The following is a 25,627-nucleotide window of genomic DNA, read 5'->3' as shown; positions in this document are numbered from 1 at the left end:
GGTTTGAAATGTAAAAATAGAAATTAATACATAAAGACAGATAAAAAAATCATAGATGAAGGAATGAATGAATGGACAGACAGACAGACAGAGAAAAAAAAACAGATAAACGGGTGTGTACCGGAATAGCGTACGTTTCTCCAGCCGCAGATCTCTGGAGCATAGTGTCATGCAGTCCTGGTCCAACACTAAAGGCTTTACAAGGACAATACATGCTATTATAGTCTATTACAGCATTGCAGTATCAAATGATGCAGATGCACACACACACATAAATGCAGCATTCAGCACAAAAACACACATACTGAAACCACCTTGTAACCTTAAACCTAAAAAGGTAGGCAAGACAAAATCAAATGCAAAACTGACGGTACCTTAATTATTGATCATTATAGAATAGTTTTATCACAAAACACAATTAGCACCCTGCTTTGGTTATCTGAACTACAGTATAATATGCATGTTACCTTTTCCCCTCCCACTAGGAAGAGATCCACAGCAGCCAGATTAATACTGAGCTTCTCGCACAAGCCTAAGAGCACCTCTCTGATGGAGACGCCAGGCCTGATGGGTACTGAGCAGCATGAGCCATCCGGAAGATTTATGTTACAGTGACGCACCGTACGCTCGGACAACGACATGGAGTTACGTGACACCTCACCCTGTCAGACAGAGGAACACAAATGAATGAACAATGCAAATAAATGAAATATTTTTTTTAATTCAGTTATATTAAATTGGAGAAAATAATTGGAAGATATATTCTTAAAAGAAATAAATATACAAGAAAAGTACACAATATAACGATTTTAATAATAACATCATTATTATGAATTGATTGGGTTGTTTTAATACAAAAAATATATATATTTGGTCATTTTAACAAAATACTAATAATCATAGACAGACCAACATCAGCTTGAGTCAGATGCATGACCCACCTCGTTTTTTCCAGAACCAGAGGTAGCCAGTTCCAAACTCGCACCAGATGACAAAGAGCCCTGTGATTCTCTCCGTCCGTTACTACCCGTAAAGCCTGTAGTGAAAGACAAATAACATTCATAAATGACAACCTGGAAAATGCAGGGGAATTGGACAAACTGGAGGAAATATTCAAGGAGATGAGAAGCACATAAACAAAAATGCAAAAGTTTATGAGCATCGTAATTGCACTGTAAATGTAATGAAACTACATAACAAAATTGTCACTGATGTCCTCCACTTACTGTAGTCTCCAAGGTCCTTCTTTTTAGATCCTTTTCCGAAACTTCTATTTCTGGACCAAGAGAAGAAAATGCTTTTCTTTTTATCGCTATGTTCATCTCTGCTGTCTTCATTCAGTGACCTTCCCAATTTACTTTTCTTGTCGTCCTGCACCTTCAAAAAAAGTGATACATTATTTTCCATACTCAAAAATAAAGGTGTTACACAAAGATCCAAGATGCAGATAATAATAAAAATTCTCTCTGGTGGCCAAAGAAAAACTTTGTAACACTTTACAATAAGGTTTCATTTAGTTTAGTGAACATGAACTAAGAATGAACAATACTTCTACAGCATTTATTAATCTTAGTTACCGTTAATTTCAACATTTACTAATACATTATTAAAATCAAAAGTTGTGTTTGTTAACATTAGTTAATGCACTGAGCTAACATGAACTAACAATAAACAACTTATTTTTATTAACTAACATTAACAAAGATTAATAAATACTATAAAAATGTATTGCTCAGAATTATTAGTTCATGTTATTAATACATTATCTAATGTTAAAAAATGAGACCTTATTGTAAAATGTTACCAGAAACTCTAATGTTACATGAAACACTGATATGCTATTGATAAGATATAGGTCAGGAATTTACTGTCTGAAATTAGATCTGACTGGAAGGCATGTTGGGATGATAAATGAGATGATTCTCTCTTCTTCCATGAACCATACTAATACTTAACTATGCAAACAAGAACAGAATGCTAATAGCTTTAATCTCACACCTGAAAAACAACAAGATAATACTCATGAGTGTGAAGCCGTTCCCAAATAACTTTTAAGGATAGTTAAAGAAAGACATTTAAGCCAAATGATGTGAAGCATTTAGATAATATTCCTGATAAATTTCATAAATAACATCTACAAACATTACTGCATTATGCATTGTTGAATCTATGATTCATAAATTTTCATACATAGTCACATATGAATGTACATACATTACTGAAGGCATAACTAAACCATCCACTGAGAGATAATTGGAGGTATCCTTATTTGATGTGCTTCACAGATTGTTTGATTTTGTGATTATGTTAAAAGGAAGTCAATGCGTCAACTGCAAACAGACCATCATCTTTCTAATGAAGGGTGTAAGACAAAATAAACAACACCAAGTGTGTGTGTGTGTGTGTGTGTGTGTGTGTGTGTGTGTGTGTGTGTGTGTGTGTGTGTGTGTGTGTGTGTGTGTGTGTGTGTGTGTTACCTTTTTAGGTGTAGAGAGGTTAGAGCGGTCAGAGCTTGTGCTATGTTTAGATGTGGGGCTACTGGGGACCTGGTAGGGGTCTGGAAGAGGACGCCCCTCCACCTCTGCAAGCATACATTCTTGATACAGGTAGGACTTTAGGAAGCGTGTGTAACTGTCAAACTTCATCAAGTTGAAGATCTATTGAGTAAAAAAAAGAAGAGTGGCACTGTAAAATCAGCATGCTGAAAATCCATATTGGTCCAGCATAGGCCTATTTTTTACGTTTGTCAACTAGCATATTTTTTTTCTAGTCTCGCTGGTTAAGCTGCTTAAGTAAACTGGTGGGGGCACCAGCATATCATGCTGGGACTGGCATCCCTATCAAAAACAAATGCTGATGACCAGCAATGTGGGTCTTCTCAGCTGGGATGACATACACTTCCATTCAAAGTTTGAAGTTAGTAGTATTTTTTTAATTAATATTTTTATTTAGCAAAGATGCATTAAATTGATCAAAAGTGACAGTAAAAAATACAAAAAAAAGTATTACAAAGATTTAAATAAATGCTGTTCTTTTAAACTAATCAAAGAATCCTGAACAGCTACAGTACTTGACATTGTAAAATGTGGCCAATATAATGTTAATTTAAAGGGTCACTCCACCCATTTGCATTAAGAGGTCCATTGTTAGACAACCAGTCATACTATTGAATGGTCGTGCAACATTCTTTCATTTTCCCCTGAGACGAGAGAAATCTACTATTTACCTTTTTCACTTCCTCCTACAATGACGCAAAAATCGTCATTTGAGGTCATTGTAGGAGGAAGTGTAAAAAGGGGGGATTTATGTATAGACTACAAACACAAATTCCCACCCTTTCAAACCCGCCCATAGGGGGTTGTGCCTAATGCGCTAACAGAGCTATCACAGATCAGTGGGTGGGACTTCACTTGCAGATACTGAAAGCAATATCAGCCATCTTGTTTATAAGCTAAGCTAACAAGCGCTGTGGATATAGGAAGTTACGACAATGACGGAAGAAACTAAACATGATATGGAATAGAGGATTTTGAAATTCTGCTGCTCGAATCCGCTGTTCGTGGCTATCTTTACGAGCCGCAATATAGTGAAGAGCAGCTGAGGCTGATGGAGGATCAGGAGGCGGCTGCCTGTCGCGGACGAGGAGCCCGGACTGGGTCGAGCTGAGGCGGGCTGCTGGTGCGTGTGCTCTCGCTGTGCGCTACGGACACAGATAGAGTCCGTCTGCTGCAGAGAATTTCAACGATCGCAATTTCTCCTGGACGAAATCTCTGAATCAGACGACCACACGGACGTTTGTGTTGTGATGTGAACCATCCTAGTTTCGCCTGACTGAACATCCAGGTATCATGCAATAATTCACCATATAGAAAGAAATACAAACGAGTAATTCACTAATGAGTTTGCCAATGTAACGGGGTTCGTTGTTGTGGGAAGAAGGAGGCTGGAACCGGCGAACATTTGAACGTTTTAATAGTAAAATAAACAAATACAAAACAAAAGTATAAGCCAGCTGGCCACACACAACAGAAACAAAACATAAAATCAGGCCTGTTCCTTTAGTGCTTCCGCTCCTCCGTGAGAGATATGAGACCGCTGCACAGGTGTCATTCATTATCACTCGCGTCGTCCTCTCACGTCCCTCGCCCTCGTCCTGCTCGCCACAGCCAACTAACTAGACGTTTTTTGTGAAATGAATTTCAAACTCATTTGGCAGCTAGCCTTCTTGTAGACGGAAGAGTGATTTCTCTGATGTTTGCGCTGTTCTGGATTAGTGGGAGTGGCTTGCGGAGCTGTGGCTTGCGGAGCTGCATTGTGGGAGTTGTTGTCTTACATACAAATGCGCCCCAAAGTTATTTTCTGTCTTTTCTCGGTCAAGAGGGCACCAAATTCAAAATTTCTTTTACATTTCGACTACATATATAACCCACTTTCAATAAAGATTAATGTTGAAATGGGTGGAGTGACCCTTTAATTCAGCAATTTTCCTTAATGAGAGTTCAAAATCGGAAATTCCTTTAGTAGACTTGTTAAAGGCCATGTGAAAAGAAATGCTTCAACATACCAGAATTATGCTGATTATCCTGATTTTTTACACTGGGTTTGGTGTGCTGGAGCGCGGATGAACTATTAGTTTGTCATAACGCAAGAAAGCAATATCGCACCTATTTCTGTGAATCTGTGAATTACAGAGTTCTTGGATAAAGAGGTGACAGCCAGACAGGAGCCTCTAAATGCTGCTACGTGATTCTTTGCCTTCAAAGACACTTTATAAGAACACATTCTGCACAAAGATTGCCCGAGGGTTTCCTCACGGTTATCATGGGGTTGGAGTGTACAGGATGCTACATCCATGTTCTTATGACATCACAGTGCCGAAAATACTTTATTATTAGACATCTTGCCAGCAGCCCTCAAAGATGGGGATGTGATGGTAAAGCCTTACAGACATGCAGTGGAGGGAACACAGTCATTTTGAAAACAGCAATTGTTGGATAATTCTGGGAATTTTATTTTATGCTGTCATGTGTCATGAACAGTAACTTCAATCATTTGCTGATTATTCTACATTCATTGGTCTAAGATATCAAGTAGACAGAAAACAGGTCAAGGCATGTAAAGAGATTTTCCACACTTTCAAAATCTTCAGGGTGGACCTGACACCCACACAGCCTGATATAAACTTTATGATGTGCAGTGCACTAGGAAATGTTTAAGCTCTGTTAATACTTTTCTAATGCTTTTTATTCAGAAATACAATGTTATACCCCCAGGTTTTCAGTAAATATCTTAATTTGAACACTTTCTGTCTCACCTGTATCTGTTGCTCTTTAAACATGTCTGGCCTTGGTGCGTTGAGTATGTCGTCAGCCAGCTGAGCCTGACTATCAATGTTGACGGGTGTGGTGGCCTTACTCGACAGGAAGCTGTTGTATATCTCCCTAGCCCTCTGGGACAGCTGGAGGCCAAAGGTTATGACAAGGTCACAATCAAACAGCAAATATCAAACCTTTATTTCATCCTGTCCACATTAAGGGTGTATTTAGTATCCTAAATGGACTGCTTTGAACATAAAATATCAGTAACACTTTATAATAAGGTTACATTCGTTAACATGAACTAACCATGAGCAATACATTTGTTAAAGTATTAATTTATCTTTGTTAGTGTTAGTTAATAAAAATACAGCTGTTGGTTGATTGTTCATGTTAGTTCACAGTGCATTAACTCAAGTTAACAAATACAACTTTTCATTTTAATAATGTATTAGTAAATGTTGAAATCAACATTAAGTAAGGGATAATGTACATCCAGCCGGTTGTTATTTCAGAATAAACCCCCGACAGGGTGATGAGGAGTGGTCATGCATCAGCCTGAAGGGGGTTTATTCTGAGATAACAACCGGCTGGATGCACATTGTCCCGCTAATTAAACGGCTACTTGCCACACAAGTAAATAATTAGACACGAAATATTGATTTTATTTGGTCTTTAAACACAAAGCTTCCGCGGAGAGAGCAGTTGCTAGCGTGGCAAGTTCAAACAAGACGGACATTTAAGAGATACGGTATACAGTCATACCACTTATTACAAAGCATTGCGCCACATAAATATTTATGGATTTAAGAGATATTGATTTCAGATTAAACTGTTTTAAAATCGTACCTGTTTGTATTTTATAATCCAACAGTGTACAAAACAATAGTCACAAAATGGCAACAGCAGCGTTTGTATGAAACAAGAGAGAGCGAGTCCACGATACTGGATGGCATAATTAAATAACTGTACACAAAATATTGATTTGACTGAGTTTTAATATTTTATTAGCTCACCAAATGCAAAACTTCAACGAAGAAATACCGGTCATAGAAAGCGTATAGCGCTGCTGACTTCGGTAACCCCGATGAGCCTTCATTATCTGTTTTCAGCGGTTGTTATCTGAGAATAACATACCGCTGGATGGCGCAATTGACCAATCAGAATCAAGTATTCCACAGAGCCGTGTAATAAAGATTAATAAATGTTGTAGAAGTATTGTTCATTCTTAGTTCATGTTAACTAACATAGTTAACTAATGTTAACTAATGAAACCTTATAGTAAAGTGTTACCAAAGTATCTAATAAACAGCATTAAAAGATTTACAGCATATGATTTATGATCAAGTACCCAGGTTAAAGAAACATTGTAAATATTATGACTTTATACCTGTTTCTTGTCTGTTTCAGGTACATGGCTGAAATATTCACACGCCTGCCAAAATAAAATATTCTCCTCACTGAACTCTTTCTTCAGAAACTCCTGCAGGATGAAGAGAAAAAGAAATAAGATATTTAAGTAATTAATCTGCAAAACATACACAAAATTGTTTGTGTAAAATGGTTCTTCACATGTTTTGTCTTTCATTAAAAACCTTTCAACTATGAAAAAACAGTCTTAGTATCTACTCACTGGCAACATTAAATTCTCTAGGCATTACTTGTTTTAAAGATAAGGAAAATCCTTTCCAAACTCTTCCTTGTGGTTTTGTTTGAAACCTTGAATTCAATAAGTTACTCATGCAACACTTGCTGAGAAAGCCTTTACAACATATGCAAGTTTTGATAGGAAAGTAGCTGAGGGCTTCACATTTTCAATTAAAATGCATAAAGCATAACTTGTAATCTCAGACAATATCGCTAGAGGACAATATTGCTGTCTTTAACACAGCTGCTTTGCAAAAGGATTACATGGACAGATTTGACATACCGAGAAATATCGGACACCAACAGGATCCTGTAGCAGGCGCTCGAAGCAGACAGCCCATGATGCAACACGCCGTTCAGTGTGGCGTCTATGGCATTGCACGCTAGGTAGGCTGGCATTGCTGTTCAGACTGTTATCACTGCTGCAGCCTTTCAGGTCCACACTGTTCAGCTCTAGGCACAAACAATGAGATAACAATGTACGTATTATTCACACCAAACACAGAGGCACAATAATTTTTGTTAAAGAAGAAGCTTATAATAACATGAAGTTTTTTTTTTTTTACATTTTATTTCACATTTTGCATTTGACACCTTCAAAATCCGGGAAAATGCCTATCGGGACTGCCTGTAAAAAGTCAGGGTGTTCTAATTTAAGACCATACTCTAAAAATAGACCTGCGTTTGAAAATAAACAACAGAAACGTCAGAGCTAGATGTGAGATGTTAAATTATATCATCAGTCCTTACCCTGATTTCTTAAATCACCTGACACTTCTGCTGCTGCTGTCTGTCAGATTAGATACTCTCCTTTTAGTTTCTGGGTGATTCTTCTGAAGTGGTCGGTAAGCTCTTGTAATCAAATACTATCGATTGAAGTTACAAAGCACATTCTTCTTTAAAGGCACAGTTCACTAAATATTAAAAAAAGTCCTTAGTTACTCGCCCACATGTTGTTCGAAACTCATATGCTGTAATTTTATCTGTGGAACTCGAAAAAAATCAAACAGTTCATAGTTAACATGAGTTGTCATGCTGTATAAACAACAAAAAGTAGCATAAAAGTCATCCATATGACTTAATTCCATATCGCAATGAACTGTTACTTGTATGCACAAGGATGAGGAATAATGCCTTGAGTGAACTCTTTCTTAAATAATCCACAAAAACACTGAAAGGAGCATCAATAAGCATTTAGCAAGGTAGTCAACAACACTAAAAACACTACACTACACTAAAAAACAAGCACTCAAAAGAAATCCAATGGTAAATTTTCAGATGGACTCCCTCTGAAAGAACCTCAACAGACCATAGGTCACTATCAGCACGACCTCTTACCTGGGTAAAGCTGGTACGAGCCTGTGTGATGCCACTTCACCAAATATTTCATGCCAATTGGACGCCAATTGGCTTTGACATCCATCACCCGACATTACACACACACACTGCCACGGTGAAGAGGGGGAACAGCCATTAAACTGTCCATAGAGCTTATGTACACGCTGGAAGCTAACTTTATCAGCAACTAGGAACTATCTAAACAACACAGACACGGTGACGAGCCTACATGCAAGTATAGTGGTAAACAGATAGTAGCCTGCGCACAAAGCTCTGAACGGGTAGATGATGAATTATTGAAAGCAGAGAGAGGAGGGAAACTTAGAAGGTAGAGGTAACAGGAACCTGCCATATTAATGCTGAACCAGTACAGCCAACCGGTAGCACCATAACTGAAGACAATCATGCACACACAAACAGATGAGGGGATTTACATTTGACTGCACTGCATAAAATGCCCATTGGTCCTGTTGTGCCCACAATTAAATATGCACCTTATTCATTCTCAATTTTTTTTTTAAATATATATTTATTCAAGGTAATTTCTTTTTTTGTTATTATGATTTATTAATTCATTTTTTTAAATTAATAATATATATATATATTTTTTTTTTAATGTATTAATAAAAATTTATTCAAAATATAGTTTGAGGAGTCACACCACATGACATTTTACAACCTTAAATATCCTTGTCTTATCAAAAAAAGGTCAAATTATTTGATATCATAAGACACTTTACTGACCGTTTCACATTCATGAGAGTGTAGAAGTTTCTTATTATATAATTTCATATTTTAAGTTTGTAAAAAAAAAAATTATCGGTAGCCAAACCATGTTATTTTTGAAAACTCAGTGGTCAGTTTTTTGAATATTAATACGCAGTGATTTTTGTTAGTTTTGTTATTTTTCCCCCTTAAAAATAATAATAAAAGATTATGCCAAACTAATTAACACTTTACTTTTTTCATTATGATATAAATGTATCACCCTCACATTTTTATGCATTTTTTGCATTCTTTATTCTTCCCCCAAAAAATACCGAAAATGAATTTTAATTTAGATATTAAAAACATGTTTATCATAGAAGAGGTTCATTCAAGTATTTGTATTTATGAATTGATTTTTGAATAAATTAATAGATCAAGACCAAAAAATCTACAGCATGTCATTGACCCGTAAACTAACTAGTCTTGCACAAGGAGGGGTCAAGACTGTAAAAGCGTCTACAACACAGCTCAAGAAGTCTAAAGACAGCAGAAAATGAAGAAAATGAAAGGTTCCTGAGATTTGCACTTTGATCTCAAGATGGATGGGTGTTACTAGCATTTGAAGTGGTCCTTTAACTCACTCTCTCTTCGCTTTCACAGGACGATTTACGACATCCTGCCATGCTGATAATTGATCCTGGAGCAGTTTCTAAGGGATAAATCTGGCCACGGGATCTGAACACTGACCCAGCCTGTCTGTCCTGGTTAACTACGAGCTGATCTCAATTCAGATCCTCTCACGGTCGTTGTGTTTGAAAGGCAACTTGATAACACAGACATTAAAAATGATACTACAGGATTGTAAATGTAACAGCCCACTGAAGTAAATTCCTCACAGTTTTGCATTCATACATTTGTCCCTATGTGCTTTTGTTATGCGTAAGGAAAGATCTATGACTCTGACTGGCAGCGTTAAGCAAACATTCACAGAAACCCTGGCACATTCACACATGCTAATTGGGACATCGAAGGGGGATTCGGGAGGTAGTTAGGGCTTGTTCACTCCTAGTGCAGTTGGATTTGAAATGCAGAGATTTAGGCCAAAACAGCAACTCGCTCTGGCATGAAGAATCACAGACAACACACTACTTATGATACAACCATTGGTGCTGTTCCTCATTAATGGTTTTGTATGAGGAACTTGGGCTGAAGGTTTAAAGAGGCACGTAATGAAACATTAGAATTTGCTTTGGCACATTATACTGTTCTGATACAATACATTTGTGGTTATTCAAAAGGAAAACCGATCACAAATAATGTTGGCAACTGATCTCAAAAAGAGCCAAAAGAACTTCAATTACATTGTTTATGCCGATAAAATGGCACAAAGACTTTGTCTTGATTTGTCTAAATTCATCCAACAAGCACTTACAGAGCAGAAATTAAGGGGATGGACGGCAGATGGAACAGAGAACCAATCTTATCAAGAGATCAGGTCGACTAAGAGACAGCCAAAATGGTGTTTGCTTTCTCCTTCATTTGGGTAGAGCTTTCTCCATTACAGATCTACATATACAAACTACATTAACATTGAAAACACAGCATAGACACAGCAAACAACAGTGAGACTGATACGAGACATCAGAAAAGAGCTGTGAGTAACTGAGGAAATGTGAGTAGTTTAGGAAAAGAGCACAAGAGGGTGAAAGTAATGGATATATGAAGAATGTAAACGTAATTAGATCCCAAAGAGACCAAGATGTTTAGGAGTGAAAATATGACAGATCTTATGGAGTAAAAAGTAAAAATAAACTGTGATAGAAAAGTGGAATGAAATGAAATACCGAAAAACAGACAATTGATCAAGAGGATCAGATGTGATTTGAGGTTTTGATATCGAAACATTAATTGATTACTCACCACCATCGGAGACAGCCGCAGACTGCAAGAGAACACAGAAAGACATGTGTGAGTGATTCGATTCACCAACACAAACACACACTGAAGTCTGCAACATAGCAGGGTACTCTGATGGCATGATACACACACCAGCTCTTCCTGTTTTACTGCTATAGACTTTCACAGACACACACACACACACCTCCTCACTCATTCAGACATAATGAGATGCATCAGGTACATTCCAGACCCCGCCCACTGTGACACATCAGTACCGCCCAGTTTGATTTGCCTGGGCATGTCACTTAGCGGTTTAGTAAGAGATGAAGCAAGAGACTGAAACTTTCTTTATAGTACAAATATTGAGTCATAGAATTTTTACACAAATAGTCAAAGCAGATTCTTGGTTGACTGCATCAAACCTATATTTCAATAAAGCATTGCATTTAGTGATTTTTTCACAGTAATGACCCATTTATTGCAAGGTCAAATGATGCATGTTACAGTCATAACAGAGGCATTCAGGCAATAAGTGGATGTGTGGGATGGGGGCCACATGAGTGATTTCCTTTAAATGTGGGCTCAAAGGTCAGTAAGTGATGAAACACCCAGGGTGTGCTTAAATAGTAGCACTTTATCTACAAATAGCTCCTTTACTTATAAAACTGGGAACAAATACTTTGTTTTCGATTTAGAGCTTTTTATTTTATTAGTATAAACTACGGTTTAAAATGTTCAGGTCAGTGAATTATTAATTTTTTTACTAAAATGTACATTTTTATTCATCAAGGGTGCATTCACATTAATTAAAAGTGATAGTTAAGACATTTAGAATATTACAAAAGATTTCTATTTAAAAACGTCATCAAAGAAATGTATAAAATCTATCAAACATAAAAAACATTATCACAGTTTCCACAAAAAATATTAACCAGCATAACTGTTTTCAACTGTGATGATAATAAGAAATGTTTCTTGAGGAGCAAATCAGTATATTGCAATGATTTCTGAAGGATCATGTCACACTGAAGACTGGAGTAATGATGCTGAACATTCACAATATTACTGTTTGTACTGTATATTTGATTAAACAAATGCAGCCTTGGTGAGCATAAGAGCCTTAAATATAAAAAAAAATCATAATGAGCTCAAACATTTGAATGGTAGTGTGTGTATATATTTAAATAAATAGTTTGATTTTATTATATAATATATATTTAACTAAAGATCACACAGCACAATATGCAATGAACTAGAGGGAATCTATAAAACAATAAAAGTAGCAAGAATTACAATGAATCTGTGAAAATGGAGATGAAAAATCTGCAGAATTATGATGAATGGATGCAAATAAGACTGATAGTACTATACTGTTAAGAGCTGAAAACATTATAAAAATAGATAGCCCTAAATATTCCATTTCCAACTTCACATTTTATTCAAACAACATGGATCCAATAATACTCTTATAAAATGGGCCTCAAAAAACAAAAAAACAGAGATATGCAGGGAATTCAGAAGAATTCTCACTTACCATGTCAATCATCTCAAATAAAATAGCACTTGATCTCTAAAAGAACTGAATCACGCATTGTTTACTCACTCAAAATTGATCTAAGCCTTCTCAAGCTAAATGCATATTCCTACAACAAGAAATATGTTTCCATATATACAGGCCTATAAATGGTTATTAAAATTGATTAAAGGACAGTAAAAGGGGAATCAGATCATGTACAATCCAGCAACAGCCATGGGGAAGAGGAATAAAAAATAACCACGTCAGGCAGCTGGTACCAGGATGGATAAACAGAAAGATGGATGGAGTTTCCATTGAACAGTCTATACAAACAAACGTGCTGGAACTACAACATGTCCTTTCCCAACATGACCTTGTAATTAAGCCATATTGACCCTGGTGTTATTTATTACTGCATTTGCAAAATAAGTGGGATTTTCAAACTACAAATTGGAAGAAAAAAAAATCCTAGAGAATGTGGAAGACTTTGTATAATGACAGTTTGGCTCAAAAGCTGACTCTGTCCTGGGTCAACATGTTGGAGATGACAACAGCAGAGCCTGTAACTTCATTATACTGGTCTAGTGACATCAGGGACACATTCTACACTGTCTAACTTAAACTATATTAACATCACGGGTGACTGTGAGATGTAAATCAATGACTGCTGAGCCTTGCTGAAAGCTAGATATCTTGACTATATAAACACAACAGTGTTAAATGTTTGTTTTCACACTATACAGTTTATCACATATCCTTCATTTACATTAGAGTAATAGAAACATGGTCACTCTCACACAATGAGGTCCTATATATGTCTCATTCAGTCATTCATTTTTAGTATGTTGTCTAAGGACTGCATATTTAAAACGGCAAGAGTCCAAATTTTGAAAACAAAAATGAAAAAGTAATAAAAGTATCAACAACTATTTGTTGCAAAATACAGCAATTTAAATAATAATAAAAATAAAAAATAAAAGATTAAAATCATGTCAGTGGTGCTAAATAGGAGTAACACCACTGACAAAAGATCAGGGCAGCCAATGTTAAATTATTTTTCTTAACTCTGACCGTGAATGAAATGAGAAATGAGATCAAACTAATTAAACACCGTAGGTTTAATGCAGGATTTACGCGTTTCCCACCACCGTGTTGAGTCACTTGTGGAAAGAGCTGCTCTTATAACGAACCTGGTAAAACCAAGTACTAACACATTATTTGAAAACAACATCTGAAACCAGAAAATCAGGCTTTAAGTATAACAATGGGAAGACAGCTACAGCAGATCAAGATAATGTTGAATTGATAATTCTTCAGAACCTGTCCGAATGAAATGCCATGAAGACATTCCAGAGAAAGCAAAGCACTAAGCAAATTGCCTAGATATATTCTTCTCTCTAATGTTCGCTCTTTTTCCTGCACCCTCTAACCCCATCTGTTTGCCTCCCTCCTCTTCTCATTCCAGTGGGTTCCCTTCATTTTTTGGCAGTAGAGCTGCCTGTAACCACATATTGAAATATAAGTGGCCTTTTCCAAGCCCCTATTCAACCTCTCCACCCCTCACATTCCTGACTCTAACATAGAAGATCGTGGCTCACAGAAGCTGCTAACAGGGCTGATGGTGCTCATTCTTCACAGTTAATGAGGTTGATGTAAAACAATATCTAAATTATTTGCAGAATAAAATCTTTAAATCTATTTATCACCACAAGCCTGCGGGGCAGGTGTGTTTTTTTCCCATGACTTCCATGTGACGAAAGCATAGATTGTCACTGCGTCAAGAAAATCCAGAAGAACCTGAGGCTAAGTGGCTTGCTCAGGGGAACAGTGTACAATTAGAACAACAACAACAAAAAATTTAATTCAGTAAAAAAACATATGAATTCACAATTAATCTATAACATGCATTTAAGAAGTAAATAGGGTGAATTTCTATTTCAGGGCAACTTTAATATTTTGAATATTTAAAGATCTTTTTGAATCTTCTTGGAAATATTGATAAATAAATCAAGTTAGGTCACCGCTTGATGTCCAATGTAAAATCTGGGTCCTGAGGCAAAAAAAAAGCCATTGAGAACCACTGCATGGAGTTATTCACATTACAGTCTAACAGCCCAGAAAAATAAATGAATTATTTCAGATGAGTTATCAAAGCATCAAGAACACGTAAGTTCAGCCTCATCTTGCTTTCATCTCAGCATCTCTCCTAGTCTGATGACCCTGGTGTGACTTAATTTGTTTTCCTTCTCTTTGCCTCTGATAGACTGTGGAGAGATCCATAAATACCTCAGGGTTTACACTTTCAACTCTATGCAGCTGGATGGCCTGTGATCTATCTCTCTCTCTCTCTCTCTCTCTCTCTCTCTCTCTCTCTCTCTCTCTCTCTCTCTGTCACACACACACAAAATATGTGTGGATGTATGAGTTTCTTGCTATGAGATACATTTGTGATGTTCCTGCTGAGTCTGTAGGATCTGCAAACACAAAGACTCAGTCTATGTATATATATGTATATATAATTCCACTGAGGAATTTGATTTGTCACAAAAATGAAGGGCTTCTCAGTTCACTGACAGAATCAACATAGATGGGTTATGATAGCTTGGTTGACAGTGATGCTTTAACAACAAAATATCAGGGTTCTGTCACTTCTGTCTATTTCTTGGTTTTGTGTCAGAGCCGTGACATTCCTGTTTTGTCTTGTACTGTGTTTTACACTAGCTGTGTGTGTTTTGTCTGAACTCATGGCTTATGAGTGCTCTCATTTACTGTGTGTTCATGTCTCGTTTTGTGTTAGCACATGGCTTGTCATGTATGTTTCCTTGTGCCATGTGCTCTCCTGTTGATTGTCTATAGCCCATCCCATCTTGTTACATGATTATTGATTGATTTGCCCCACCTGTCCTCCCTAGTTACCCTCTTTTGTTTGCTTCCCCATTTATTCTGCTTTCACACCTGCCTCATTAGTTCGGTTGAATCGCACTATAGTTTGTTTCCCCCTTGGTGCGGTTTGTCTGGGCAGGTTTGAAAGCAGCATTATCACGCTTTCAAGCGAACTCTGGAGCGGTTCGTTTGTGGTGAGAACGTGATCCGACCTCGAACAGACCCAACTGCCAAAGAACTGCGCATTTTTGGACTAAACCAGCTGCCGTAGTCAAACAAAATTATTATTTAGATTGTCAATAGCGCTCCCTTTAAGCTATGACTGACTTGACGCGTTCTGCACTCTCACTAAAACCTCATCATAAACACTGAAGTTGTCCGCACTGCACAGTGAATTTCTTATTTATATTGCGTCTAGACTTTGTTGTTTATGGGGGGATTTGCGAAAGGATAAAGCTTTTGATGATTCTGAACATACATTGTGAGCGAATTCTCCGCATGTCTGCCGGATTTTCCTCTTTGTTTACATCCGGGTGTTCTGTTGGAATTTTCCCGCACGTTAATTCTGACCAATCTAAGTGCAGTTGTGGAAATATGTTCAAGACACATCTGGCCAACGAGTGATGTGGATGTTGTCACGTGACCGCATTTTGGTTCGTTTCATCAACTTATCAACTGATTCGGACCAGAGCAATCAGTGTGGTGTGAAAAGGAACCAAAATGACTGACTAATTTTTAGCCCTTAGTCCGGACCACATGAACCGAACTACCGGTGGGGGCTTTCACACTGGCAGTTTAGTTCGGAACGGGGCACGGTTCACATGAAAAATCGCTAATGTGAACGCTGTCATGTGGACCCGGGTGCGCACTGGGGTATCGAACCCGAGACTACCTGGAGGAGGTGGTCTGAGTTCGGTTGCTCCCGAATCGTGCTGCGGACCCATGTATGTGAAAGCAACACAGACTCGGGTGCGCACTTGTTCAGGAAGTAAAGTATCCTGCGCATATTTTTTAGCCGATTATGATGTATTTAGTTAAATAAAACACACGTAAGGGATGAAGATTTACCTTGGATACGAGCAAGAGTGAGTCTGCAGTGTATTCGCGCATAGTGCGTGCAATCAGGGCAACAAATGAATGGAAATCTGCTGTCTCCTCCAAAGAGTCCATTTGCAAGCAGCGGAAAGACAGCTTATGCGAGACACACACACACACACACACACACACACACACACACACACACACACACACACTAATTCCCCCACGGGGTATATATTTTTCACTTAATAAATACCCATTGTCCTGCACTTGAGTCCCATCTCCTTTCACCTACCCAAACCCTGACACAATGTACCAAACATCACTTGTATGTCGAAGTGTGTTTGTTTACACAAGGCTGTGGGTAACACATGCACAACACCTCAATGCTATGTTAGCAAGGATGAAATATTTAAACATGCACCAGCTGACACATGGACGACTTTATGACAGTGTGTGAAAGAATAGCTATTTAACACTCACAAAGGCATGATGTTTGTATGGATATACCCTCCCAAAGGCAGGCCTGTCATGAAACATAATTTGCATGCAAGCTATTTCACAGTATTTATTTAATATGATGCATTTCTGAGTGAATTTGGACATTCAACAAGGGGTGGAGGGAGTTGCAGTCACACACTTCACACAGCCCATGCAATGGTTCTGTTACTGGGAACATGGTTTTTAGAAAGAAATTATACTTTCAAATAAATTATGTTCTTTTGAACTTTCTATACATCTGAATCTGAACTTATCCAATAATCATGAAAAAAATAATTGAAACCATGAAAAAATCATGGTTTCCACAATAATTATTTTATTAAGCAGCACAACTGTTTTCTACAGAGCCACACACATGACATGTGGACAAATATATATATATATATATATATATATATATATATATATATATATATATATATATATATATATATATATATATATATATATATATGTGGCTCTATATATCTGTATATGTATATATACAGGGCTTGACATTAACTTTTTTGCTCACCAGCCACTGTGGCTAGTGGTTTTCCAAAGTTACTAGCCACTCACCATTTTCATTGACCACAATTTTGACATCGATGCCATGGGGAAAAACCCATATTTTTAATATTATCTCATAATATGGCAGCTGGTATATTAGGCTGCTGTTCCTTTAAGAACTGACACACGGATCCAATATACTGTTACACATGCGGTTTCTTTCTCAACATAACTGACTGTGTTTACGGGAATACTCGTCAAGACTGGCATTTTGACATTATTGTGTGTATATTTGTTTAAGCACAATAAGCAGCGAAAAAGAACTCAATTTAGTGTGCGAGCATAAAATCTGCGGGAACACCAACAATATTCATCTGTAGCAAATGAAACGAGTTAGAGGAGGTGGGTTAGTGTGTCAACTTGCTGTTGGAGAGATGAGAGAGTGAGAAAGCGCATGCAGCTGGAATCGTGTATCTATTTGATTTGTATCGAAAAATCTATATGTATATACATACATGTATGTATATACAGGTATATACAGGTCCTTCTCAAAAAATTAGCATATTGTGATAAAGTTCATTATTTTCCATAATGTAATGACAAAAATTAAACTTTCATATATTTTAGATTCATTGCACACCAACTGAAATATTTCAGGACTTTTATTTTTAAGCCACTTTTGAACCAGAAACAGCGGCAGAAGCGCCTGACCTGGGCTACAGAGAAGCAGCCCTGGACTGTTGCTCAGTGGTCCAAAGTACTTTTTTCGGATGAAAGCAAATTTTGCATGTCATTCGGAAATCAAGGTGCCAGAGTCTGGAGGAAGACTGGGGAGAAGGAAATGCCAAAATGCCTGAAGTCCAGTGCTGCTTCTCTGTAGCCCAGGTCAGGCGCTTCTGCAGCTGTTTCTGGTTCAAAAGGGTCTTGACCTGGGGAATGCGGCACCTGTAGCCCATTTCCTGCACACGCCTCGGCACGGTGGCTCTGGATGTTTCTACTCCAGACTCAGTCCACTGCTTCCGCAGGTCCCCCAAGGTCTGGAATCGGTCCTTCTCCACAATCTTCCTCAGGGTCCGGTCACCTCTTCTCGTTGTGCAGCGGATTTCGGAAATTTCTTTCTGTGTCTTACCCTCTTGCTTGAGGATGTCAATGATGGCCTTCTGGACAGCAGTCAGGTCGGCAGTCTTACCCATGATTGCGGTTTTGAGTAATGACACAGGCTGGGAGTTTTTAAAAGCCTCAGGAATCTTTTGCAGGTGTTTAGAGTTAATTAGTTGATTCAGATGATTAGGTTCGGATGATTAGGTTAATAGCTCGTTTAGAGACCCTTTTTATGGGTATATGAAATATTTCAGTTGGTGTGCAATGAATCTAAAATATATGAAAGTTTAATTTTTATCATTACATTATGGAAAATAATTTACTTTATCACAATATGCTAATTTTTTGAGAAGGACCTGTACATGTAGTACATGTAGTAACTGAATAGGAGAAAAGGGGATCAAATAAGTGTGTGCTCAGACTGAGACAGAAGAAAAACCTGAAGGTAAATGAGGGATGTCAGTTCTCTGTAATGTTGGTCAAAAAACATGTTTGATGACCACACTCCCTCCCACAAACACACATTCCAATAAGGTGTTTGAAAAGTAACAGACAAGGTTTTGCCAAGCCTAACACACTGTGGTTTGAGAAGAGGCAGGAAACTGTGGGACTAACAGCTAACGGACAAACAGATTCCAGTGTTTACATTTGAATCTGAAATGAATAGCGCCTCGCATTGAGTGCTAAATTCCCTGGAATAGAAAGAGTGAGTTGTGTGTGTCTACAGCACTTGCCTATTTGCTTTGGCTTTGCGAATGCTCAAGCTCTCTTACCGCACAAACTATTTGTGAAAGGCATACGAGTGGTAGTATCTGACAATACTAACGTGGGTACAAAATACCCACGTCTAATCAATCTGCACACATTTCGATGTGGTTGTATGGGGGGGGAAACTGAGCTAATGTAGCCCAGGTGTGTTCGGTCTCTTCTCCCTTTCAGACAGCAGGTCAGGAGGATGTTTACAGAGCCATTAAATGGGGACTAACAAAAAAGACATCTCTAACATCTTACAACAATTCACAGTCTAGACACAAAAAAGAGACAGATAAAGAGACACCAAGAAACATGAAATATAGCAGAGAAAGAAAACAAAAGGCAACAACTTTTTGCCACTCACCGTATAAAAGTAGCAGACCCTTTTAAACGACAGCCTCTTTATCAGACTCATGGTCTTTTCGCGATGTATGTCCGCTCATATAGCGCAGCTCCCAACATGTAGAGACCCGACGCATTGACTAACGAATCCATTCGTCTCTTACGCCTACTGCACTCATTTCATTCCTCTCTACAGCAAGAGCCGACATGCCGACAGACACTCAGTCTTACTGACGAGGAAGTTCCATTCTGATTCTGTGCTGTTACTATGACAACCTGCAGAAAGCGCCTGGGATGTGAGCGAGAAATTCAGATGGAGAAGAATACGACGGGATTCTCTCGTTCCTCTCTTGCTCTCTTTGCTTGACCTGTGTAGTAACTAAAAAAACAGATGTCAGACTTGGTGATCTTTTACAACGCAGACTAGCGCCTCTCTCTTTCTCTACCTTAGAGGAATCAAGAAATGCTTACTCGACCGTTTCACCATCCCTGGCTCTGCCACAACTCAAATAAATCCTCCATTCAAGACAAAAGAAAGCACTCACTCCGGGCCTCCAACGGCACAGCACTGCGCTGCCACTTCAAATAATCATCCATCTGAATTTCCCAACGTCTAAAAACACAGCCGGGGAATTCGCCAGCCAAGCTCTGCTGAGTTTCTTAGTGCTGTAAAAAATGTGGAATCCAAGAGGATGGACAGGCCTCTGGAACGTCCTGTTGAAAGGCGTGTTTTTGGAGGAAAGTCTAGTTGGAGAATGACGTAAGGTGAATAGCCATGCCGTGAGTGTGGATGTTAATGAAAGGCAGGTTCTGGAGTGGGTCATATCAGAACAGAGAGAGAAAGTAATAAAAATATCCCAGAACTGGATGTACAAAGGCAGTGTTTGATACAAACCTCATGAGCTCGATTCAAAATTATGAGCGGCAAAATTGGCAATTTCCTGAGTAGGAGGGTGAAAAAAGAAAGATCTTAAAAAGTACTTGGCACATGTATTTCAGAGAAAAAAAAACAATATAGAGGACCATTAAAATGATGCTGTTTGGCTGCTGGTGAGAGATCTTTAAGGGAGCTTTATTTTGAGTATTTAGGGTGGGCTGTTTATTTGATCTCCCGTCACGAAAGCCAAAACACAGTTTGGATCAATTAAAATTATCTTTAGCCTATATGATTTATGATCTATAAGTTTATTAAACAGGGAACACTTGAATATGGTCCTTTGTAAATGTTTAAAAAAACAACTAAATAAAACAATTAAAAATGTTTTAAACTAAAGCTGCTTCTCAAACATCTGATTCGCGTCTAAAATTGAACATGTTTTAAACTAAAGCTGCTTCTCAAAAATCTGATTGGCGTCTATACAATTAAATAGGTCTCATAAGTTAAATATTCAAAATATTCAATTTCAACTAGAACATATAAGGAATATGTCAATGAATTCTGATAAATAAAAATAAAATTTTAAATATTTAACTATCTATTATAAAACCATTCTCGACTGGGTATGCTGGGAGAAATAGCAATGTCACAGCATCAGAAATAATGTTGATTACTTTGAATGAGTTGGTAATGAGCTCTGAAGGCTGGAATACTCTACATGACTTTTACCCTTATTTTTGCTCCCATTTGCAGCCTGGACGCGTCAACATTAGTTAGTTTTGGGCAAGCGGCGTTGCTCAACTACAACAGTAGCCTAATCATGTAGTTTATGGTGGGGACAGACTCCGATTTTGATTCAAACTTCAGACTCTGATTCCAAACCAGTTGCAGGATATGAAATGTCCTGATATTTTGACCCGATTTTAGATCCCATAGGCTATTGTTTAAATCTCCAAGCAATGAGGCGCGTGTAGTAGGCTATACATGTAGTAGCTAGTAGCTGCACGATTAATCGTTAAAAGATCGCGATCTCGATTTAAACACCCAACGCGATCACATTTCGAAATAACAAAACCAGAACATTCAGATCTACGTCGGCACTGCCGCTGAGCATGTAGGCTATAAGTATAAAACAGTTTAACAAACAGCCTTTTCAACCACAGCATCGTTATGTCTGTGTCACAAATATTCCTATTATCACAGAAGAACTGGGATAAAAGTTCATATAAACACTGATGTCTATACAGAAGCAATCAAATTAGAGTAAATAACCTTTTTTAACTCGGCACTTCAAAAACCGATTGTATCGATTGCATCATTATACGCCACAGCTAAGTGAGTGAAAAAAAAAATTCTTTCATTGACTCATTCATTCAGACGATTTGTTTAAAAAAACGTCATTCATCCATAATAAAATAAGTGAAGATTTGAGTGAGTCATTGAATCAGTCATTCAAATCAATGAATTAAATATACATAAATTTGTTCCAAATCATTAGACAATAGACTGCAGCAATTAACATTTGTAAGAAACTCTAGTAAATGACATGTTATTTTGTGTAGTTGTCTTTTCAGTATCATGGGAGAATTGTGATCTCGCCTTGAAACAAAAAAATCATGATTCTCAATTTATCCAGAATCCTGCAGCTCTAACATGGAGTGTAGGCTATTTAAGTTTCACATGAGTAAAATACAAGGTTCTGAGCGAAGTTGGTTATGAATAGAGGTATCACAGATCACAGCTGACAGCACTGCATATTCAAACGCATTGTTAGGCCCAGATCTTTACTCTAGTATACTGTGGCATTTCAGATGGAGATTAGCTCTCTGAATCAGGGGAAGTCCTGGTGCTCTCAAGAGAAAACCAATAATTCTTAATCAAATCTAAAGTCATTTGAATTCAGATCCACATTCTTTTTGGTTTTCATGACCATCCTCTCTGGCTGTTCCCAATGGGCATGAAGGCATTAACAGTGGTTCTCTCTTCCAATGAAGCTTGTGTGAGCTAAGCAGGCTGGCAAATAGACGGAAGTCTATATAGAAAGATATCTTATCTGGGAATGTAAGTGGCCATTACGAAAATACTTTATATAATATTCAGTTAGGCTATATATATAATATATGATAATATTATAATTATAAGGTTTCACAGCATATTCAAGGTTTTCCCCTACATATGCTCTGGTGAGTTTTTATGATTTTAAATTATTTTAAAGTGTTAAATACACAACCATTTCAACTGTGGAGACAATTTAATACATGGAGCTAAAAAACAAGCCTGAATGCACCCTTTTAATTCTTTTTTTAATTCAATTAAAATTAAAAAACTAAAATAATTCCTTTATACATGGATGACAAGCCTGATCAACACTGCAAAACACAAAAATTACAATTGGCTAGAAGAAAGATAAATAGCACAATCAATATTGATGATGGGGACACTGTTTAACAATACATAATGTAGATATACTTGTTATTTACACAAAGTAAAGTTTAAAGCTGATTTCGTCATTAAAAGACAACCTTGTCTCGATACTGCCCTCTGCTGTTTCTTCCAACACAGGCACACACTCACTCGTACACAAAATGATTCAATACTATGAATAAAAATTTAAAAAACCCTTTTAAAATAGTATATTACATAATGCTTGAAAATGCTTTACAAGGAACCCTAGATAGATCTAAATGATATTTAGTGAAATTTAGAAGATACATTTTAAACAAATCAAAAAATAAATCAAAATCTAGTTCTGGGTGAAATGCTAGTCTGCCAAAGAAATAGAAGGAAAAAAAGCCATTTTCCCCAAAATTAAATAGCACACAACTTAATTTCAAAACCCAAATGAGTTCACCACTAAACTATTAATGTTTCACGCAGCTTCCTTTGTGAGATCTGATTAAATTAGCTGAAACTTTTTGATTAGTGTTCTTCTTTCTCGAAGGGGAGGGCAGCTTCATATGAAATGTTTGTTTTGTCTAAGCCTGTAAAATTTCAACAATAAAACACTCTAACACACTCCTGCAATTGAGATACGTGAGACTGAAGGCAAGGTAGCCTTAAAATTCATAGATGACACCTGAATAACCACAAAAAACTGAAATAATGCTAAAATAAAATTCCCCAAAAATGATGGCAAACACAAAAATCTTTAATCAGTAGCTCATAAAATTTTTATGACACCTGATTGGACAAATCTGGTCACATGATTATCATATCCAAGATGATTCGTGATCAAACCATAAAAGGTAAATTATATAATATTATATTTACGTGTACAAATATCTTGCTAATTGCTTTAGCATACAGTTACATTATATATATTTACTTGTCAATGAAGGGCATCAAATGAGCATTCGATATGCAAATTCACTTGATAACCTGTCCCTCAGCACAGTTTTTAAACTAATTTGAGGTTTCAACAGACAAGGACCTGCATTCCAAAGCAAGATCGCACAGGTACTTGTGCAAGTGGTGTTAAAATCCAAAGAGTGCCTCCTGATCACAACCTTACTCTTAAATATTAACAGCACAGACTCCTGCGACAGAAAACTGACAGAGCATCCACAACCTCCACCTCAACTAAAACACTCTGCCTCTAAACACAACATGACTTGACAGATCAAACGAGCACACTAGTCTGTACAAATGTGCATGTACAGTTACTCACTCCATCAGGATTGACGCTCAAAGTTGGCTCCATGTATGGCAGTGTTAAGACTCCACAGTTGGGCGTTAAATGACTCCACGCTCTGTAAACACATCCATCCACTGGCTGCGTCCAATACGGCATGCAAGTCTGCAAAACAGTCCGTGTTCACAGTCTGTCCCTGTCACTATCTCTGCGTCTTGTGTCGTATGATTCTCTCTCTCTCTCTCTCTCTCTCTCTCTCTCTCTCTCTCTCTCTCTCTCTCTCTGCTGTATTTCCTATTCCGCCCACAGAGCCCAGGGCTCACAGACAGAGATGCAGAGACACGCTCGCAAGTGGGAGTGAGTGTGTGTGCATTCACACTCATATACTTCACAGAAGCGTGAGAAACAGTCACACACACACACACTGAAATTTAAGTGCTTCACAGTGGGATTCTTCATGTCATTTACACAATGTGTTGTGTCACCTACTTAGTATGCCGTGAGCACAGCATCTGCTTAAAGGGAGCGTGAAATAATCTCTGTGTGTGTGTGTGTGTGTGCGTGTGTGTGTGTGTTAGTGTGTAAGTGTGTGCAAGTGTGTGTGTGTTTGAACAATTAAGGGGGTTCAGCTTCCTGGCATGCGCTTATTTCAGTGTGTGTATAATTGCAGTCGATGTGCACAACAAAAAGTATCCGGAACATTGAATTGTTAGTCTTAGTGTGTTTGTGTCTGGATTTGTCTTGTTTGACAGGCACTATTAAAACATAAGTCTGGTATGAAGAGCTACATTCTTCAACAAGTCCCAACCCTGTTATCTCCGTAAGCGGTGTTTGAGAATCTGAGGGGTCTGGGGGGTTTTTTGGACCCTGGAGCAAACTAGTATCATCACCATCATAATTCAGTCAGAATTTGTGACTGATATGATGGTACACGCAGCTGAGTGTATTTGACTCGGCCGTAGAGAGTTGAAAATGCACCATATTTCTCATTCTATTGATTATACAATGCCCTAACATGAGATTATACACCCATCTAGAAGCATCGATTTTATAAACAACACTCACTTATAGAAACACAACCAAAAACAAACACGTACAAACTGAAAAACTCCTCTAAATCAGGCAGTCACAAGACAGAGAGTTTAGACAAGTTGCTTTCTGGGTTGCATAATTATTAGGAGTCTACCTTATTTTTTAATCAAGCTTTTCAACTACAGGAAATCATTTTCAAGTGTTGTGCCATTGATATGTATTTAAGTCTTGCGCTGCACACCAAAAAAGTATTTAGGTTCCAATCTCCAGATTTATTATTATTTAAATTTTTTCCCCCACAATTCTAATGTTCTATGAACAGTGTGTAATCTTACGATTTAATCATCAAGAGCCTTGTCGTTCACGGGTGTTTTCACACATTCAAGGGGTTCATGTGTGCAGAAAACTTCCCAGTCACCAAGTTGGTTGAGCAAAGCCTGTGTATACACTATATCAGATTATGTTGGATGGAAGGCAATATTTTGAAAAAAAATAAATAAAAAGGTTTGATGACATCAGCCAAAAAGTCATACAGAACCAAAGTTACTCATCTTTGA

The 25,627-nt window shown here is 37.6% G+C and overlaps 1 protein-coding gene across 4 annotated transcripts in view; it reads right to left on the bottom strand.

Moving 5' to 3' along the window:
- The window catches only part of rgs12b (regulator of G protein signaling 12b), a 46,870-nt gene that overhangs the window by 3,769 nt on the left and 17,474 nt on the right, over positions 1 to 25,627 (bottom strand). For all 4 annotated transcript variants that reach the window (XM_077246553.1, XM_077246549.1, XM_077246552.1 and 1 more), the window contains 9 exons: positions 10,929 to 10,950; positions 7,246 to 7,415; positions 6,706 to 6,798; positions 5,315 to 5,458; positions 2,478 to 2,657; positions 1,227 to 1,377; positions 942 to 1,036; positions 468 to 662; positions 122 to 195 (listed from right to left, as the gene is read on the bottom strand). In XM_077246553.1, coding sequence (XP_077102668.1) covers positions 122 to 195; positions 468 to 662; positions 942 to 1,036; positions 1,227 to 1,377; positions 2,478 to 2,657; positions 5,315 to 5,458; positions 6,706 to 6,798; positions 7,246 to 7,415; positions 10,929 to 10,950 — 1,124 coding nt within the window. The remainder of the gene's footprint in view (positions 1 to 121; positions 196 to 467; positions 663 to 941; positions 1,037 to 1,226; positions 1,378 to 2,477; positions 2,658 to 5,314; positions 5,459 to 6,705; positions 6,799 to 7,245; positions 7,416 to 10,928; positions 10,951 to 25,627) is intronic.

Source organism: Siphateles boraxobius, unplaced genomic scaffold (assembly GCF_051911475.1).
Source record: "Siphateles boraxobius isolate OS27281-9 unplaced genomic scaffold, OSU_SipBor_1 29, whole genome shotgun sequence".
Lineage (NCBI taxonomy): Eukaryota > Metazoa > Chordata > Actinopteri > Cypriniformes > Leuciscidae > Siphateles > Siphateles boraxobius.
Note: the sequence above shows the minus strand (reverse complement) of the source record. Positions and strands in the feature narration are given on the sequence as shown.